Source organism: Lindgomyces ingoldianus, assembly GCF_010093535.1.
Source record: "Lindgomyces ingoldianus strain ATCC 200398 unplaced genomic scaffold BDR25scaffold_9, whole genome shotgun sequence".
Classification (NCBI taxonomy): Eukaryota; Fungi; Ascomycota; class Dothideomycetes; order Pleosporales; family Lindgomycetaceae; genus Lindgomyces; species Lindgomyces ingoldianus.
In genome coordinates, this window is record NW_022985170.1 from 409,598 (window position 1) to 427,687 (window position 18,090).

At 51.7% G+C, this 18,090-nt stretch overlaps 8 protein-coding genes across 8 annotated transcripts; 6 read left to right on the forward strand and 2 right to left on the reverse strand.

Moving 5' to 3' along the window:
• Positions 1 to 103: 103 nt before the first annotated feature.
• Positions 104 to 1,605, forward strand: BDR25DRAFT_218783 (cation efflux family protein-like protein; the record flags this gene model as incomplete). The annotated part of the gene is made up of 2 exons (XM_033684944.1): positions 104 to 487; positions 535 to 1,605. 2 exons carry the CDS (start codon positions 104 to 106, stop codon positions 1,603 to 1,605), a joined length of 1,455 nt encoding a protein of 484 aa, XP_033550004.1.
• A 453-nt stretch (positions 1,606 to 2,058) lies between these two features.
• BDR25DRAFT_129275 (uncharacterized protein) lies at positions 2,059 to 4,429 on the forward strand. The gene is made up of 4 exons (XM_033683812.1): positions 2,059 to 2,827; positions 2,878 to 3,123; positions 3,173 to 3,691; positions 3,742 to 4,429. The coding sequence occupies exons 1-4, from the start codon at positions 2,253 to 2,255 to the stop codon at positions 4,409 to 4,411; spliced, it is 2,010 nt and encodes a 669-aa protein (XP_033550005.1). The 5' UTR covers positions 2,059 to 2,252; the 3' UTR covers positions 4,412 to 4,429.
• Positions 4,430 to 4,851: 422 nt separating this feature from the next.
• Positions 4,852 to 5,535, forward strand: BDR25DRAFT_129351 (uncharacterized protein). Its single transcript, XM_033683813.1, has one exon. The coding sequence runs from the start codon at positions 4,971 to 4,973 to the stop codon at positions 5,475 to 5,477; it is 507 nt and encodes a 168-aa protein (XP_033550006.1). The 5' UTR covers positions 4,852 to 4,970; the 3' UTR covers positions 5,478 to 5,535.
• Positions 5,536 to 6,002: 467 nt separating this feature from the next.
• On the forward strand, positions 6,003 to 7,663 carry BDR25DRAFT_257393 (uncharacterized protein). The gene is made up of 3 exons (XM_033686475.1): positions 6,003 to 6,173; positions 6,250 to 6,562; positions 6,614 to 7,663. The coding sequence occupies exons 1-3, from the start codon at positions 6,092 to 6,094 to the stop codon at positions 7,365 to 7,367; spliced, it is 1,149 nt and encodes a 382-aa protein (XP_033550007.1). The 5' UTR covers positions 6,003 to 6,091; the 3' UTR covers positions 7,368 to 7,663.
• A 377-nt stretch (positions 7,664 to 8,040) lies between these two features.
• BDR25DRAFT_312291 (uncharacterized protein) lies at positions 8,041 to 9,069 on the forward strand (the record flags this gene model as incomplete). The annotated part of the gene is made up of 1 exon (XM_033691290.1): positions 8,041 to 9,069. One exon carries the CDS (start codon positions 8,041 to 8,043, stop codon positions 9,067 to 9,069), a length of 1,029 nt encoding a protein of 342 aa, XP_033550008.1.
• Positions 9,070 to 10,503: 1,434 nt separating this feature from the next.
• BDR25DRAFT_392435 (uncharacterized protein) lies at positions 10,504 to 13,141 on the forward strand (the record flags this gene model as incomplete). The annotated part of the gene is made up of 15 exons (XM_033698204.1): positions 10,504 to 10,584; positions 10,613 to 10,662; positions 10,724 to 10,814; positions 10,879 to 10,932; positions 10,978 to 11,070; positions 11,152 to 11,256; positions 11,309 to 11,514; positions 11,575 to 11,724; positions 11,777 to 11,901; positions 11,968 to 12,143; positions 12,183 to 12,241; positions 12,312 to 12,380; positions 12,478 to 12,694; positions 12,727 to 12,832; positions 12,878 to 13,141. 15 exons carry the CDS (start codon positions 10,504 to 10,506, stop codon positions 13,024 to 13,026), a joined length of 1,731 nt encoding a protein of 576 aa, XP_033550009.1. The 3' UTR covers positions 13,027 to 13,141.
• Positions 12,925 to 14,766, reverse strand: BDR25DRAFT_392436 (uncharacterized protein). The gene is made up of 7 exons (XM_033698205.1): positions 14,521 to 14,766; positions 14,369 to 14,468; positions 14,176 to 14,336; positions 13,715 to 14,139; positions 13,514 to 13,660; positions 13,446 to 13,470; positions 12,925 to 13,410 (listed from the first exon to the last, which is right to left on the reverse strand). The coding sequence occupies exons 2-7, from the start codon at positions 14,463 to 14,465 to the stop codon at positions 13,069 to 13,071; spliced, it is 1,197 nt and encodes a 398-aa protein (XP_033550010.1). The 5' UTR covers positions 14,466 to 14,468; positions 14,521 to 14,766; the 3' UTR covers positions 12,925 to 13,068.
• A 314-nt stretch (positions 14,767 to 15,080) lies between these two features.
• BDR25DRAFT_257397 (uncharacterized protein) lies at positions 15,081 to 17,772 on the reverse strand. The gene is made up of 6 exons (XM_033686476.1): positions 17,197 to 17,772; positions 16,981 to 17,143; positions 16,855 to 16,932; positions 16,726 to 16,800; positions 16,595 to 16,675; positions 15,081 to 16,539 (listed from the first exon to the last, which is right to left on the reverse strand). Exons 1-6 carry the CDS (start codon positions 17,598 to 17,600, stop codon positions 15,292 to 15,294), a joined length of 2,049 nt encoding a protein of 682 aa, XP_033550011.1. The 5' UTR covers positions 17,601 to 17,772; the 3' UTR covers positions 15,081 to 15,291.
• Positions 17,773 to 18,090: the final 318 nt, after the last annotated feature.

Genomic DNA, 18,090 nt, shown 5'->3' on the forward strand with positions numbered 1-18,090 from the left:
TCCGTGCTCATGCCGTCTCCGACCTCGCGTCTATCTTCGTTCGCTGTTCAGATGGTTTACAGATAGCATTCATTCTTTATAGTCACTCCTTTACTCCACTACAATGGCTTCCGAAATGCCGCTCCCTATACCACCGCGCACACCAACACCACCTCCTGAAGATGAGGAGCAACCATTCGGCCTGGGGTTCGAGAGTTCACTGTCACCTGCGAAGTTGGGTTTCAATCCCAATGCGCTCTCTCCCATGTCTGCGACTTTCCCATCGGAGCGCTATGGAACGTTAGCCCCGAGTGACTCAGTATCGCAAAGACCTACACCTAGTACTGGCAGCATCTTCAGTCCTACCGGCTCATCCTTTCCATATAGTCCGGCCAGTGCTGCAAGCGCAGCAAGTGAGAATGAAACGAGCGGATCCGAAAATGTGCAAAACCCATTCAACTTCCAGCCAGTCCAGTATATGCCTGGACGACCAGGTCCAAACAAATCAGTGAGCGCCTTCTTCAGCGCCGAGTAGGCATCCACTAAGAGTCGCAGGATATTGGTCGAAGACGTGGGCACAAGTACAAGCACAGTAGCGTGTCGCATCAAATCTTCCTCGAGCCTCCCCCGCGCGCCCCTCTCCAGCTCCCCGCTTCCCTCCCAATTCCCACATTCAAAGAATACCGTTCGAGTATGTCACGGGAGCAAATGCTGAGAGGTGCATGGTGTTTCTGCCATTTATTCGTGGCCGGATTAGTGCAATGGAGCGCTCACGAGTCCTTGGCTCTGACGGTGCTGTCACGCCTGTTATTTTATGACACGCTGGGCGCCTTCCTCTGTGTTGCCGTTGACGTGGGGTCAAACTTCGAGGTCTGGAAACGGTCCACTATCCGTCATCCATTTGGCTTTGAGCGCTCAGAAGTGGTAGCCGGCCTCGGCATGTCCGTCGGCCTTCTCTTCATGGGGCTCGACCTTATTTCACACAGCTTGACACATGCGCTGGAAAACAAAGGGGGGCATACTCCACACCATGCCCACACGCATGAACGGGTATCTCCCGGGAGCATCGACCTGGCTGCACTGAGTGGTATTGTGTCAACACTTGTTTCGGCGATTCTGTTGAAGAATCACTCTCGCATCGGCAAGGTAATGAGGCTTGGCGCGATCGCCAACCTTCCCTCGGTGCTGAGCAACCCTTCTCATTTTCTCACCCTCTCCTGTTCAGCGCTTCTTCTTCTGCTTCCTCTGCTCAGCATCCAAATGTACGTTTGGCTAGACCGAACCCTCTCATTCACGGTTGCAATTGCCATGGTGGCATTGGGATGGATACAGGGATGGGCGCTGGGCAAGATGCTGCTCATGTCCTACTCTGGTCCGGGAGTCTCGGCCGTCTTGTACGACATTGAGACGGACCCGGCTGTGAGCACCGTCGAGGAGGCAAAATTTTGGCAAGTGCATTATGGACTATGCCAGGCCAACTTCAAGCTGCGGGTGCGGAACCTGGAGGAGATGGGCCGACTGCGGGATCGCATCGGAAGCATGGTTCGGAATCGCCTAGGAGGGGGATATGGGAGCGGCGGACAGAAATGGGAGGTCTCGACACAAATCACGTTGGAGAAGGACTGAAGAGACCCCTCCAGCACCTCAGGCACTTGTGCAGGCGTGTAGACGGACGAGCCTATGGAGACTTAGCTGCGAAAAAGTTGTGGCAACCTTAGAATTCAGCTTCGCAGCCCAAGAGTCGCCGGAAGTGGTGGCGAGTTGATGATAGGGTGATTGCTCTAGTTGCTGTGATTGCAATGGGCATAAGCCTGCACGCCTGCACGCCTGCCAGAATGTGCTACTATCATCTATGTTAACAGCCATCTCAACAGTTCCCATCATCTGCCCCTGCTGTGAGACAGCTGGCAGCCGTCGGACATTCACCTGACATGCCAGCCTCCTCTCCCCTGATCCCTGCGCCGCTAATGACCCTGAGCCGGACAGTTGTCGCACTGACCAGCCAGGCACCCGCTCACCTCAGAAGAGCTGTCGGGCGCTTGACTCGTGCACATGCAGCGGTCAGAGTTGTCAGAGAGTGGTCAGCCTTCCGTCCCGATCCAAAGTCGTTGTCGCTGCAGGTGCGAGTTGTCACCATCACACCGATTCCTCTCTCCACACAGTCGCCGCCCCGCACGCCCTCGCCCTGCACCGCTGCCTGAGTGTCTGCCACGCCTGACGCTTGCGAGGCCGGCATCCAGGCACACATTGTAAATACCCACGCACCACCAGGAATGGCCAGAGATCGCGACGAGCGCAATTCCAGGTATTACTACGACGACTATTCTTCCGACGACCGAGACAGGGAGCGGAGGAGCCATCGGCACCGCCATCGGCGCCGCGAGTACGACGACGAAGATTCTGCCGCCAAACGCGAGCGAAGGGAACGACGGCGGGCCGAGGAAGCACGACGGGACACCGAGCTGGACCTGGATGAATTGAGAGCGCGGCGCGCATCGTTCTATTCCCGCCCCGAGCCAGAGAGACGTCGTGAGTCTCAGCGCATGGCACAGGAGATCCGCATTGACAGGGAGAAGACGAAGCCGCGGAGCAGTCACAGGGAGGTCAGAAGAGATGGTACAAGGAGGAAGAAGAGGCAAGAGAAGGTGGGAGATGACCGGAGTGACGACTATGTCTACGGCAGGCCGAAGTCGAGGGGTCTGGTGGAAGAGATCGCGGTCAAGCGGTCATCGGCACGGAGGAGGAGCGACGAGGGCGGTTCATTGAGAAGGGCAGCAGACTCTCCGCGATCGGGGTCAGGCTCGAGGCCTGTCTCCGTGCGGAGAGTCGAAGTGCCCAAGTTGAGCAGGTCAGTCCTCGCCCATCTCGTAAGGCCGAGAATGAGCTGACATCTTCCAGGAGCGTCTCCGCGAGAGAACCAAATAGAGTCTATATGGCGACCAGACCATCCATGCGACGATCTAGCACTCTCAAGCTCCCTACCGCCACCGCAACCCCCATCTCAAGATCACACTCTATGTCTGCCAGGGACTCTGCCAGGGACTCTACCCATGCGCCGCGGAGGAGTACCGGCGGTCTCTTGGCAACCCTTTTCAAGCCTCCCACAAGAGCATCGACCACCGTGCTGCACAAGGAGATACCAAGGTTGGTCAGGTGATACTTTTGGGTCATGCTTCGCTAACGGCTTCGTCAGGGTTCAATGCCTTGTCTGCCTGAACGACGACCTTCTCGCGAACAAAACGGCCAAGCTCAGCTGCGGCCACCGCATGTGCCACTCCTGCCTCAAGCGCCAATTCTCCCTCTCCGTCACCGATCCGCAACATATGCCCCCAACCTGTTGTAACGCCGAACACATTCCTCTGAAACATGTCGAGCGTCTGTTTGACGATAAATTCAAGAAGCTGTGGAACAAAAAATATCAGGAATACACTACCGCAAACCGGCTGTATTGCCCGACCAAAGGATGCGGGGAGTGGATTAAGCCGTCGAAGATACGCATGGACTTGGCGACCAGCAGAAAATACGCTCGGTGTGGTCGTTGCAGTACCAAAGTGTGTGTGTTGTGTAACAACAGATTCCATACCCGGCGGGAATGCCCCAGGGACGAAGAGACAAGCCGTTTCGTGCAGATGGCGAAAGACAAGGGCTGGCAGAGGTGCTATAACTGCAAGGCTATGGTTGAGCTGAAGGAAGGCTGCAACCATATGACTTGGTAAGTTGGTTTTGTTCACATCAACCTAGGGTGTGCTGACGTCAAGCCAGCCGATGTACGGCACAGTTCTGCATGATTTGTGCCCTGCCCTGGAAAACGTGTAACTGTCCGTGGTTCAACTACAATCACCTCAACGATGACGACCGCTTGAATGACATGCGCGTTCCCTACATTCCCCAACAGGATGTAGTCGAAGTCGTAGAATTACCACCCGAACCAGCTCCACACCCCGCACGCCGTGCCAGCACACGGCTTCGACACCGAGTCGACCGTGACTTAGAACGAGCAGACGAGGCCCTTGCTGCCCACCTTCAAGCCCAACTCATCCTCAATAATACCCCAACACATTCAGAAACTCGACGAAGCGACCCCAATGTTCAAGTATATGGTGTGGGAAATTCCGGCACCCACCATATGAATGACTCGTACACGGTCCGACCCCTCGCGACCGCAGCAGCGCGAACCTCCGTCCGCATGTCTACCCCTCGATTCTTCAGCCGCCGCGTTGTCCGCGAATCCGTTCGATCTTCACCCGCCGCTGCAGATGTCAGAGCATCCACCATGGCCGGCCTATCGCGCGACGGAACTCGCCGCGGAGCGAACAGGGTTGGGACATGGCTGCAACATGTCCAGCTGGACCGCGAAGCAGTAGACTCGGCTCCTCGGGGGGTCGAAGTTGATGACTGGAGGGCCGATGGGTCGATGATGGGGATCGATTAAGAACATACGTTGTTGTTTGTTTGCGTTCTTATCAGTTCACTTTTTGCAAGTTGTTGCAGGCTGACATATAGCAAGATGTGTTCTTGGATACACGTGCGTTTGGAAAATCTTGAGAGATCTTGGGAAATCTTGGGAAATCTTGGGAAATCTTGGGAAATCTTGGGAAATCTTGGGAAACTTTGGGAATTTAGGGAATTTTGAGAGATATGCCAGATGCACGATACCCCTGATATTTGTGAGCTTAGTCACGAATTTGAAACGCGTGTATGGGAATTGAGGGAATTGAGGGAATTTGTGAGGCGAGATCCGGCTCAGGTTCATTCTGGAACTGAAATTTGGTGACGTTGGGAGGGGGAATGAGGCGTTGGCAGATCGGAACCCCAAACTTTTAGACTTGGCATGAACTCTCAAGGCGACACAGTGATGTCATCAGCACGCGAAAAGATCAAGCTCCAACGCAAAGCCGCCTAAGAAAGTCAACGACGACATCCTACAGCTACCATAACGGTGCCCCGCATCTTCATCCGTCCGGCCGTCAATTTCCTCGACACCGCTCGCAATGTCGTTTCTTCGCCCAACGATACTGCGTTCCGCCCCTTTCAGATCAGTCCTTTCTATAGCTCGACAAGCCCGAATTCAGACACGCTTCGCGTCCCAAGACTACGGCAGTGGAGCAGGAGATCCTGTGGGCGAGAAGCCGCAAGAGCAGGGTAAGAGCAAGGCGACAGAGAACATTGAGCATCCCGGTCCTCCACCACCACCCAACGTCGGGAAATCCAAATCCCCGTCTTCAAACGAACAGTCGAGTCAATCCCAGTCTTCGGGTAGAAGTGAAGGCAAGTCAGGAGGAGGTGTTAGGGGGAGCAACAAGGAAGTAAAAGGCTCGCAACCAAAAATCTTGAACGAGAGCCCGCCAGGGAAGTACGATGAGGGTGTGAGGCAGCACAATGAGGAGATGGATCAGAGGGCTGAGAGAGCGCATGAGCAAATTAGCAATGAGGATGCGCAGAAGGGCAAGGTGCCGCCAGGCTTCTGGGCAGGTGGGTTGCAGTTGAATGACTACTAAAGCGGCTGACGGAAGCTAACTACGTTCAGGCCAAGGTGGAAAAGATAAAGACCATTGAGGCTGAAATTCAGCACACCCAGTTTGTGCATAGAATGGTCTTTTCGCACTGTTGAGTGATTAGTCCTCGGGGTAGGGTGCATATTCAATGGTGGGATCCATAACGGACGAAGAGAAAACGGGGCATGTACAGCTCTCGTGCCTGAATAATAGGATGCATGGGGGTTGATACTGATCAATCTTGACGTGCGTGCGAGTGACTCTGCATTGTTTGGTGATGTCAGCGGCTTCCATCCATGGGGATCGCCGCAAAGTCGCCATCGCGATGGGAATTTCTAAGAATCCCATCACTGACGCGTCCAAGCTCTCCACTCCTGCGCCCTGATTGGCTCCCTCTCTCTCTTCTGAGTGCAGGAGCTTGTTTGGCCATCTCCACAATGTGCCAACTACGTCACGGATAGAAACTCACCTTGTGTCCTCTCTTAAGCTCCCTGTCGCCTCTTAGTTTCTGGCTACTTTCCCCCTCCCTCTACCTCCATTTACCCATTCCCTCCCACATCCTAATTTCTTCAGTACTAACCTCGGCTGCTTTACGAAAGAACGAGACCTAGAAAAGCATGAAGCTCTCCCTTGCCTCCGCCCTTGTAGTAGCTCTTGCCGCTCAAGGCTCTGTTGCTAGCACCTGGTTCGGCAAAGCTGGTGCGTACCGTATGGGCTCTTTGTTCTCTACATTCCCCCTCGACCCCCCTTTCCAGTGCAGGACTGACTGAAACAGTGTACAACAAATGGCATGAAACCGAGCTTGAGCGGTGGCTCTCCGACCACAACGTTGCCTACCCCACCCCTTCAGACCGCAAAGACCTCGAGAATCTGGTCAAGGACAACTGGCAGAACAACATCATCACTCCGTATAATAGCTGGGATGCCCAGACGCTTCAGAGCTACTTGACCCTCAAGGGCCAGCAGGCGAAAAAGGGGTCGGAGAAGAATACCAAGAGTCTGATTGACCAGGTTAAGGTGTATTGGACTGAAACGGAGGATTCGGCCAACCAGGCCTATGGCAATGTTCGTGATTGGATCTTCGACAGGTATGCCTCTACCTCCTTCTCAAACGCCCTGTATACTGAATGAAATTATAGCTGGACCGATTCTCAGCTGAAGGCCTTTGCCGACAAGCATGGCATCCCCGTCCCCCAGCCCCGTCAACGTGACACTCTCCTCAAGACGCTCCGCGAGAACTACCAATCCGCTGCAAACAAGATCTCCGAGACGACCTCTTATCCCGGCGACTGGCTCTACGAGAGTTGGTCGGAATCTGACCTCAAGGCTTGGCTCGACGAGCGTGGCCTCCCTGCCCCCCAACCGTCCTCTCGTGACAAACTCATTGCCTCTGTTCGTCGCAATTCTCGGCTCGCCAGCCTGAATATGCAAGCCGCCTACTCCTCAGCTGCTTCCTCAGCTCAAGCTGCAAAGCAGAGCCTCAGCGATGCTCTTCTTGACTCGTGGTCCGATAGCCAAATCAAGGAATGGTGCGACAAGAACGGTATCAACGTTCCCCAAGGCTCCAGGCGTAACGAGCTCCTTGCCCTCGCTCGAAAGCACCGTGCCCAGCTCATGGGTGACAACGTCTCTGGCACTGCAGCTAGCGCCTATGGTGCTGCTACCTCCAAAGCAGGCAACCAGTACAACGCGGCCGCCACGGGCTTCGCTGGATACACATACTGGATCAAGCAGCAACTTGGTCTAGCTACCGGCCCCGCCGCCAGCTTCAGCAGTGCGACTTCCGCCGCTTCCAAGTCGGCTGCTAGTGGCTCAAAGTCCGCTCAGAAGGTCTATGATGCCGCTACTGAGAGCGCCATAAAGGCTACCGACCGTGTCAAAGAGGAGTTGTAAGTGCGATGAGCATGCGGGTTTATCGTTTCTTAGATGACACACACTGGAGCCTCTTTCATGAGTGAGCTTGTTTACGGTTCTCTAACGCATCATTCACGAGATTATGACCTAAGCCTTCCACTGGTTGGGTGGCTGGGTGGTGAAAACTAATCCTGTATCTTTACTTTGGGCAATAAAACGATCGAACGAAAACCACCTTAGGCCTTGGGCTCTTTCTAAATGGAGGGTGGCCTTATTAATTTTGGGAATGGAAATGGATTGCTTTGGAGATTTCTTTCCTAGGTTGGGTGGATGGCATCTAAATAGTATGACGTAGTGAATGAAACGTCTTGGCCTGCGACTGAAGATGATATTCACGTAACTGTGCTTGCGCTTCCAGGGGGTGCTTTTAGAATGGTCAGGAAAGAACGGTGGCCTCTGATCGGTATAGTAGCAAGGTAAGTGCGGACTGAGAAGTGAGAGGCAGCAAGGATGAAAGAGTATGGCACGCTAACCGCTGTCTCTCATTGTACCCAGCACTCCATTGATATGGTCTCACCAAGAAGGGAATGTACCAGAGCTATCATTCGTCACACGCGGCAACCTTACGCAGCATATATTATGCCTAGTTATTCTCTCTGCGACTTCCTCTTTCACTTCCACTCACCTTCTCTCCAAACCACCAACCACAGCCATGTCTCCCCAAATAGCCGATCGAACCGCCAAATACCTATGCATAGTACTCCATACACACAACGAACAAGACAGCTCAACTACCACAATGGAATCCGCAAGTTTTAACAACCCCAACACTCCACTTGATGACGCCCCTCCTGCCGTCTGCGTCTTCGGCATCGCAGAACTCCTAGAGAACATCCTCCAATATCTCCCATTCAAGCAACTCTTCTACCTCCGCCGCGTCAACAAGATTTTTAGACTGGTTCTGACTGACTATGATCATGCACCCCTTGCACGACAAGTGTTCTGTTCACCAATCAAGAAACCACCATTTGTGCCAGTGGAAGTCCAGGGCAAACTCGCTACAATGCAGGAAATGGAGAAAGTGATGGAAGAGTGGCAACGCGGCCTTTGTTTGCCAGAGCACATCCAGTGTCAAGTGGTATTCTGCAAGCGGTGGAGGATGATGCATAGGGTTGCGGATCCAGCATACATCAACCCCATTTTCAAGCGGCAATGTCTTGGGATTGAAGACGCCTTGGGGGATACCAAACGCGCCACTGATACCGGCCCTCCTGCTAATATCGATCCCGCTGCTGATGTCGACACCACTGGCTGGGGAGTGTCTTGGTACATTCCTCCACCTCTGCCACTGCCACCTCCAGAACCGCAACCTCAGCATCCAAAGGCTTGTTTGGAAATTATAGGCACCCGCGCTATCTTCCTCACATTGTCCAAAAACCACCTAGAATCCTTCTTCTCGCTAGACCGAAACACCAGCCCAGAAGCTAGTTGGCGCAAAACGTATCTAACGAATCCTCCAGTCAAGCGGTTTGAAGCTTTCAGTATTATTCAGGGAGATATGGTCGAGGATGACGAGGGGGTGACATTGGAGATGGTGGCGAGGCATTTGGAGGAGGTTTTTGTGAGGGAGGAGGAGGGGAGAGGGGATGATTTGGTTGGGGTTGGGGCTGCAGTTGCAGTGAGGAGATTTGAGAGATTAAGGGTAGAGATTGAGAGGGCGGCGGATGAAGGGGGTGCGTAATGTAAGAGTGTTGGGACGAAGAAGTGTGTAGAGGTTGGATGAGGATGCTGGTGCGCTAGTCGAGGATTGTAAATTCTGGTTAAGGAGTTAAGCTGGTTGGGCTTGGATACACATCCTCTAAGATAGAGGCCGCGCAAAAGAAAGAGGGAGAGCAGTTTGCGGTTGGAAGTTCAGAGACGCGGGACATCTCAGAGTATTACACCGTGCCTGAGTAGATGCTTGGGCGTTTGGGTAAATTATTCTACTCAGCAGAAGCTCGTATTGGAGCAGATAGGTGCGGTGAAGAGCAATTGCCATTTCCTCCAAGTTCTATCTAACTTTATCTCATTTCGGTTATCAACATCTTGCAAGTCAATGATTACAATTCAAGCTGGAATGCCCAAGCACTTACTGGCTTTATGGTCAGTTCGGATGCCGGAGAGTCAGCTGAGAATTTCAGTATCCATATTCTAAGCAGGATTTAAGAATTTCGAGAGCGGTACGTGGCACTTCTATACTACTCGCGTAGCTTTAATAGGTTCCCTCCTTCTTACATTTGCCATCTACTGTTGTAGCCTTACAAAATCACTGACGTGAAACGTCCTTTAGTTAAGCCGTTTCCCATCGCTAGGAATTAACGCTCCAGTTCCCCAGTCATAAGAACCAGAAACTGCGTCGGACCTCTAGCATCCTCTCCCTTTAGACTCCCCCACCACACTAGCACCGCAAACCTGCTCTCTGGGACCTTCTGCCTCCTAATGCCTTGAGTTCCCTTAATATCGGAATGAACTTTCTTGGTTTACTAGCTCTGGATCTCGCATCTTTAAATCCTGGGGTTCCTGGTTCCACGGATCCTAATGCCACAGTTTTGACGCCATCTGTTGCCTGAGGCCTTGATGTCACGGAACTTTAAAAGCATCCTCATCTACCTCACCATGAGTGGCGTTCCTGCAATGCTTAAAGTGTGAACAATTGCTAGAGGAACGACACCTAAGGGTCTGTTTAAATTAAATGTAACTGTTTTCTTGCAACCCTGAAGCCGGGTAAGGATGACGAGGACCCTCGCTTTGTCAACTGCGTCCCAGCGAAGCCATTTAATATAACCCAAGAACCCATTCTTAAAGGCGTCCACGTCGAATTCATGTCGCCTGATGGAACGCAGGTTCCTTCAGAGTTTTTCGAATAAGCTCTGTCAGAATCCGTTTTATGCTCACCAATAGATCTTCCATTCCATCTTGCACTCTACTGACTACTTCGCGAAACCATCCGGACTGATTTCGTAGTTAAGCGGTATTATGAAAGCTGCCACCATATACGATACGTTCCAGACTTCGCATCTCCTTCCAGACTTGAAGAATCTAAACATTTCACATAGCGTTACAGATACGGAAGCTATCTTATGCTTCACTTGGAACCCGGAACACTGAGCTATTTGGATGAATAGGTGGGCTCGCAATGCTTACGCAGCTGCGGAGAAACCCGAGAAGAGATGGGGAAAGGACTCCAATGTATCTGATACTATGGGCTGTGCGTGAGGTCTGTTCATGGCATCTCTATGTCTGAGCTCTCGTCCGCCACCCTATTGATATACATCAATAAAGCTCCTCCAAAACAGTAAATCTCAACCTCTGGATTCTTTCCCGTTTTCTAAACTAGTGGATCTTCCGAGACGAAGTACAGTGACCCGACGTGATTCGCTACCCTGCCAAACCTTCATCGTAACTCACCTGGCTGCCTTTGACCTAGTGTCATCGTCGCCCCTTGACGTTATCCTCTTCTAAGGAACTAGATGCGATCGCGCGAACCTTACCGTCAGCTCCCCACTTGTAGGACCGTCTGTTCAACCATAACCCGACCTTCCACTTTCAACTCTTGAGTGTAGATGTCGATACCTTTAATTAAATTTTCTTGATCTTAGTGCCCTTGGAGTACCATGGATCCACAATCCGCAGCCGCAGAGGCGCCATACTCTCCAGTGCTGATGCACCTAATATTAGCGACCTTTGGCAGAAGAAGCAGAGAGTGAAGTAGAGGGGTAGTAAGGGTCCTTTTGAAAGTCATCCTAATGTATCAAGTCTCATAAATATGTAACTATTTCTGCAGCTCCCAAAACCCTGGCAGCTATCCTCCAACCCCCCGACATACACCCCGAAAACCGCGCAATACTACGGAGCCAAGAATCTTAGGACCCCTCATTTCATACCGATGGTAGATACAAGCGAGCCCAATAAGCCGCCACCGCCCTAATAACGGACAACAGAGCGAAACTCATTCAAACTGTCAAGGACTATTCAGGGGCGACCAAAAGACGGATATGAATTCTAAAAAGGATGCCGATATTGCAATTTTGATTGCAGAGTTGGAAGTAGAGGCCTGGGCGTCCCGTAAAGATGCAGGTGGAGGAAGCCCAGGCGCCAAGGGCTTCAAGCTCGGAGGCTGTCAGCAGGAATCCCTGATCACAGAATAGTCCTGCTATACTGTGTAGCGGGCACGCAAGTCAGCTGTCTCCCTTCTCTCGTGCCGAAGCTCAAGATTGCGGAAAACAGTCCCCCCAAATAAGCGATTGCGTTTTGCGCCGGAAAACGGCCCTATGTCTTTATCAAGCCTTACCTCCTTTCCTAGCGTTGCACTCCCCGGCACACCAAAGAAACGCCTCCGCTTCGTCGACAACGACAAGTAGAAGCAGAGAAAGAAGCTCAAGATTTTAAGCCTACCTCCTATGTTGTAGAAAGATAGACACAAGACAAATGACCTATAAAGCCACTTGGGAGCGAATCCTAGGTCCGGATGAATCGAGCCGCAACGTTCCGGCAGAAAACCCCTCAACCTTCCACTGTCTCAACTCGCCAGAATGTCTTGAACACAAGGGGGAATGGGCCTAGTTTCTTAATGGTAAGCTGAATAGATATGCATTTGCAGCGCAATTCATCAAGTTACTGCCACCAGGTTTCACTGACTTCCCGAGAGACTCAAGGGGAAGCGCTCTCCGCCACTTGAAAATCCTTAACGCCAGCCCACTAAGCCCCCATTCACAGCGCTCACCAAAACGACGAACGCTCACCGATGTCCTGCTGAAAGCGCTTCCCCAGCCCCCAGTCAATTAATTACTGGAGTCGATTGTCTCAGGATTGAAGCTCTCGGTCGCAATACCGCATTCCAACGCCTCAGCCGCGGTCGCGCACCAAAAAGCCCCGTAGGGGAGCTACTAAGCACATAGTTAGTAGCACTGAAGTAGTACGCGAGACTGAATGCCGTGCTCCCAGAAAAGGAGAGACAGGGGGGAATCCAATCTTCAGAAAACCGCGCGCTGCTACGATTCTCTCTGGCATTGGGTGACAACCCACAAGCCTAGCGTCCCGTGATCAGCAAAATAGCGCAAGTTACTTAGTTGCTGCGCTCGTTCCCCGTGGCCGCGATTCCCGTGCCGAGGCCACCATTAGGGAACGTAGAGGGTGTCCGGCGACAGATGCAGGGTTTGGGAGGAGTGGTCCGAAATATGCCGCAGACGATTAGCAATACAGCTGTAGCATCCGCGCATAGGAATCCCGTTGACTTTAGGGGTGAGTATGCGGAGAATTCGGATCTGGGATTTAGCCTCGCAATGTGGGAGTCTGCAATCGATCCTACGGAAATGGATTATGAGTGTGTTGGTAGGAGTATGATTTGATAGATTGGAAGAAGTGGAATATGAGGAAAGTTGAGGTGAAAAGTCTGACTGTTAGCTTAATCACACCGGTAGAAGAGATTAGATTGACGGAGAAGCACAAAGATATGGATGGATATCGTAAAGGATCATAAACTTTGTTAGGAATTGCAATTGTGGAATAAGACAGGAAGTGCAATAGCAAAGGTGCTATACTACATAGCGCAAAACTGAACAATCCTGGAGAGCCAATGGCTCAACCCTACTCTAACACCCTCATGGCCATTCATTGGAACAGGCCTGAATATCCATTTTTTCTTGCGGGAAATCGATGAAGAGATCACCGCCATTGCAAATTTATCCTAAAACGCATCGACCTACGAGCTCTCTGGTTCCAAGTCGTCTGGCGGTGGCTCCTTGTCGGCTACGATATCTGCCTTCTTCTCCACCTCTTCACCCTTATTTCCAAACTCGAGAAGAAGCTGGCCTGATGCCTGTAAAAACCCCCTGGCATCCTCTATATCTCGTCTGCTGCGTTCCTTCAACATGGCCGGGAGGTTCTTCTGCGCAACGACCCTTTCCATCTTCGCGATCTCGCCTTCGGGTACCTTCCTCCGTTTCTCCAGCCTGTCAATCGACAGCTTCGGACTATGCATCTCGGCATTGAAATCTTTAAGCTTCGGTACCCAGATCTCATCCTTCTCGAGCGCCTCTTTCTGCTTCAAAGCATTCATCTAAAGGGATATTTCAACACGACACGAAGCGGCATCATAGCACAGCTGGGGATACGTCACCCGGAGGAGCAGTATTTCTCAGCCTAACAGGGCTTTGGTGGCATCATCGAAGGTATTATGGAGTCGATAGTACTCATTTTCTTTCTGGGTGATCTGGTATAAAAGATAGTTCGCTACTTTTGCGACATCGTCATGCATCTTCGGTGATTTCGCGATTTCGGTTTTTGCTTGACCGCTATCGAAGGCTTAAATGATTTAAAGATAGTCAGGCGCTGTTTTGTAGTATGACTTGTTTTCTTCTGGAGCAGGAACGGGGTGGAGTGGATACCCTAACGTCCGGGAACGAGCTTCGGTAGACGCTTTCGATTTGTTTACGGTTTCGTTGACATCCAGCGGAAGATCTTTCGCGTGGAAGACACACATTCCTAGCGCATACGCCTGCGCAATAGGATGCAGAGAAGACCAGAGCAACCGATTAAAATACATAGCATGGTATTCCCAATTTCGTGGGCGCTGTTTTCGGAGTACTTCGAGTGCTTTCTGGTATTCGCCAGTGTACTGAAAGTATGCCATGAAAGCCGTTATTCCAGAAAACGCAGCAATGTTTGTCATACCAGCGCACCGTGCCAGGAAGGAGCTGTTCGTGCGACCTGACAAGATTCCAGAGACAAGACCCAGACTAGTGCCAGCGAGACATGCGTCATCAATGGTAACCTAGCTATTGTTCTCCCAGAGCTTCCAAGGTGAAACTTTCTCCAGTTTCCACTTCGAGTTCATCATGATCGGCCAGACGAAGGAGTAATTGTAGTTGTAGTTCACGAAAGCTCCCGAGACCGCGAATACAACGCCGAGCCTTGCAGACGGTCTCACGAAGAGTGCTGGGGCTGATATGGTGGATGCGGGGAGCGCCACTCGTTTGAATCGGGTAGAGGCATAGGTGTACGATGCTGCCAGAAACGTAGAAGCACAGACGGAGATTGGAAGCGCGCGATTCGCACTGAGAGGGCCAGGTCTTCATTGATTGATTGCGTGTTGACCATTTTCTAGGCGCAGTATTAGAGGAGAATTGGACGGTGGAGGGCATGGGGAACATACCAGGCGGCACGAGCAATCAAACCATGATGGGGGTTCGGTGTTGCAAGAGGATATTGCAGCTTTACTAGCCTGTCAATAGCGAGGTTAGAAGCGAAAGAGGCGTTCAAGGGCTTCGAAAAGCTATCCCGGAGTGGGTACTTATGCAAGCATGTGTTGATCGCCCGCATAGGCGATATCTAAGCTCATTGTGTTAGGTGGTGACACGAGCAAGCCACCTATATGCCACTCAGTGATTCGAGTCAGAAGATCCTTGGACCGATCCTAGGAGCCCTTGCCAGTGCATTACGTTCAAAGATAAAAGAGGATATTAATGGATGCGTTGCGTCTTAGTCCCTACATTTGCGGTATTTAGAAGATAGGTGGTTAGTTCTTAAAGCTGCAGGGGAACTAGTCCCCCGGCCCTGTCCCATAAGCGATCTAGTCTGTTTTAGGGCTAGGCTAGCATGTTATCTCAAGAGTGCAAGCAGCTAGGTTGAGGTTCAATCTCGAGTCTGCATGCGATATTCACCTCCTGAAGTCTAGGGTCTCGAGCTACATGCATATTAAAACGATGGTCCTATGTTGAGCCTACTCAGTGACCGAGGTATTACACACTTGATACATGTACATTTTTTCCCTCCGTAACACCATCGCTATCCCAGTGGATTCAATCCAAAAGACATATGACAAACAAACCTCCGTAACCCAGACTCCTGCACACTATCCCATGATAATAAAATCCATTTTGACTCGATACTTTTGGATCCAACAATGATGGTGACAGCTTAGAGATTATCGCAAGTTCATTGAGATTTTCATATCATCGGAGCGCAAGAACTCGAACAGACCCTCGTTCAACCTATCCAATCCCGCTCTGAACAAATGTTCAGTACCTTCGGTCTGTGTCATCATAGCAAAAGTCTTGCACAAGAGGTCCTCAGGCGAAAGAGTCTGACTGCCAACCTGGGTTTTCAACGCCTTCCACTTGAGATGGATGACGCGCAAGTCGTTCATCGCTAACAATCGGTCAACCATTTCCGGGGCTCGGACACCTGGCTGAATTTCCATGGCTTGTCGGAGTTGAGCAATCTTCCGCCGCTCATCGATCCACGCGAGAAGTACGTTCCCTTGGTAGGTGTAAAGATGGCCCATTTGGGCTTGGAAGATTGGGGTGTTGTGCCTCCAGATCAGTTCGAGCATCTGAAAAAGTCCGCGTTCGTTGAACTGAGCGCCAGTCTTGGGATGGAGGTACTTCATGAGCGAGTCAAGGAGCTCGAACTTCATAAGCTCCAGATCAGCCGTAGCGGGTACCATGGTCTCGCCACTATTTTCGCGGTTTAGGCTATGGGTGTTATGCTGAGCATGAGTTCCATTCGGCGTATGCGATCTGCTGAGCGCATGGGGGCCGGTCGGCATCTGAGGGATGTTGTGGCCATTGGTTCCACCTGGAGTATGGGTGCGATATGGAATAGGAGGTCCATTGGGGTTAGGTGCAATAGCAGCATATGGAGAAGCGAAGCCATTCTGAGCCTGCGTACTATGGGCACTGGACGGGGCGGAAGTATGATGAGCAAAGTGACCATTGGGAGCGTTAACAGCAGTAAACGTTGGGGGAGCTGTTGAAGGACTGTCGGAAGAATTAGCAGGCCTCGCTACTCCATTCAACGCATTACTGGATAGTGGGCTAAGCATGGGACGTCCACCAGCGTCGATGTGTGTCACAAGTGTCACAGGACTCGGTTGATGGTTAACTTGACCTGGAAGCGGTGGGGCATTCTCAGTGCTAGGACTAGCTGTAGCTAGAGATGGTCGCGAAGCTTTTCTTGGAGCAGCATCAAATCCATTAGGGTTCGGACGTTTTTTTCCACTGATGAGGCCGGATGGAATGACGGCATTGTTGCCTTCGCAACTTGGAGCCGACTCAGGAATAGAGCTAGTCCGTCTACTTTCTTCGGCTAATTGCAGAGCGTCAGCAGGGAGAGTGGGTGTAGACGACGCTGGAGGTTTCAGAGTAATGGGCTGTGCTGTCGCATTCGTTTCCTATGCATACGACTTTAGTGCTCTTCACTTTCGCATAGTGGATGAGTCAGATTACCGTCACGTGTTGCTCTTGGCCATTCTCGGGGTTTCCAGGATTGATTGGAGTAAATGGCGGGGGTGGGGTTGCGTTGCTTCCCTAAGGCTAATTTAGAAGACATTAGAGTTGGATAGCAGGATGCGTCTTACCAGGACTGCCTTCGGCTCAGTTTCCGCAGGCTCCAGGTTTGTTGGAGCATTGGGTTGCTGCGCCGCATTTGAAGCCTGCAACACCGTTAGACGATTCTGCAAAAGGAAAAAGCAACTTGGAAAATTCACCAATAATCGCGACGTTCGCCTCGTCCTCGGGCTTTCGCTGATGGCCGGAAGAGTAGGCTGCGGGGACCCATCGTGATTCTGTCTCTCGCTTAGATTGCTTCGAAGTTTCGCAGCGGAGATCCGGACCTTGACCAGCAGCTGTGGCTTTGGGCTTAAGATCGCATAACCTTCACGGTCACTGTCGATAGGCGCGCTGCCATCTTCAACTCCCGACTTTCTCTTCAGTCGTATGTTTCGGATGTAGTAGCATGCTTTAATGACGATCCAGCGATGAAGGTGTATCTTCAGTCTGTCGCCACATCAGTAAAACGGCGGAAATGCGCAATGCGCGGGGTATCTGACATATTCCTATCCTCAGTCTCCTCAACAAAAAGGTCCTTGAAATAAGTTTTCTTGGAGGCATCTGGCTTTAAGAGGCGGCTGCGGTTCGCGTCGCGACCCCAGATGAGGGTGCCTAGCGAATCCAGCAATTCATCCAGTTCGCCGTTTAGCGACTCTGGATCAGCAGCGAAATCGAGAAGCGCATCACGCTCTTGCGGGAGCTCTTTCGATAATTTCGCAACTTCATTAGAGAGCTTCTGATAATTTGGCTCGTCGAACTTGGGAATTCCACGGTTGCTGTTGTAGCTGGATGCGCAGAGCCCAAGCCCGAGGCACTCGGTCACCTCACGGATGGTTGGCTGATGGCTAGAGAACACGGTGACCCACTTTTCCCTGCTCCAGCGTTGAGGGGGAGGGCCGTCCATCTCAACACACTTTCGGGGAATAAGACAAAAGAAGCATAAGGGTAGGGGAGGTGAGAAGTAGCAGAGAGGCGCGGGCGACCGAGGAGAGTTGGAGGGAAAGTAGTCAGAGGGTCGCGGTAAGGAGTAGAAATCTAAGACGACTAGCGTATCTCGCGAAGGAAAGTGCCAAAACCAAACAGGAGTCGCAATGGTGGGCGCTGGTCCAATGGCGGACTTCGCAGATAAGGCAAAGCAGGGGTTGCTTTATTGACGCCTTGACGCAATTAAACCTTCGGAGGCGATGGAGTGATAGAGGCTTGTCGGATCACAGGGAACGCGCCGAACTTTGCCAATCTATGACTCGCGCTATACTAAAGCAACGCCTTGATTGGGTGGGAAAACCGGCCTCGACCCTTGTCGGCTTATGTAGACTGAACATTAATAATTAGATTTACTTTTTATCCTTGGTTTACAGTACACGGGCGGATTAATGCGCGAGGTGATTGTTCAA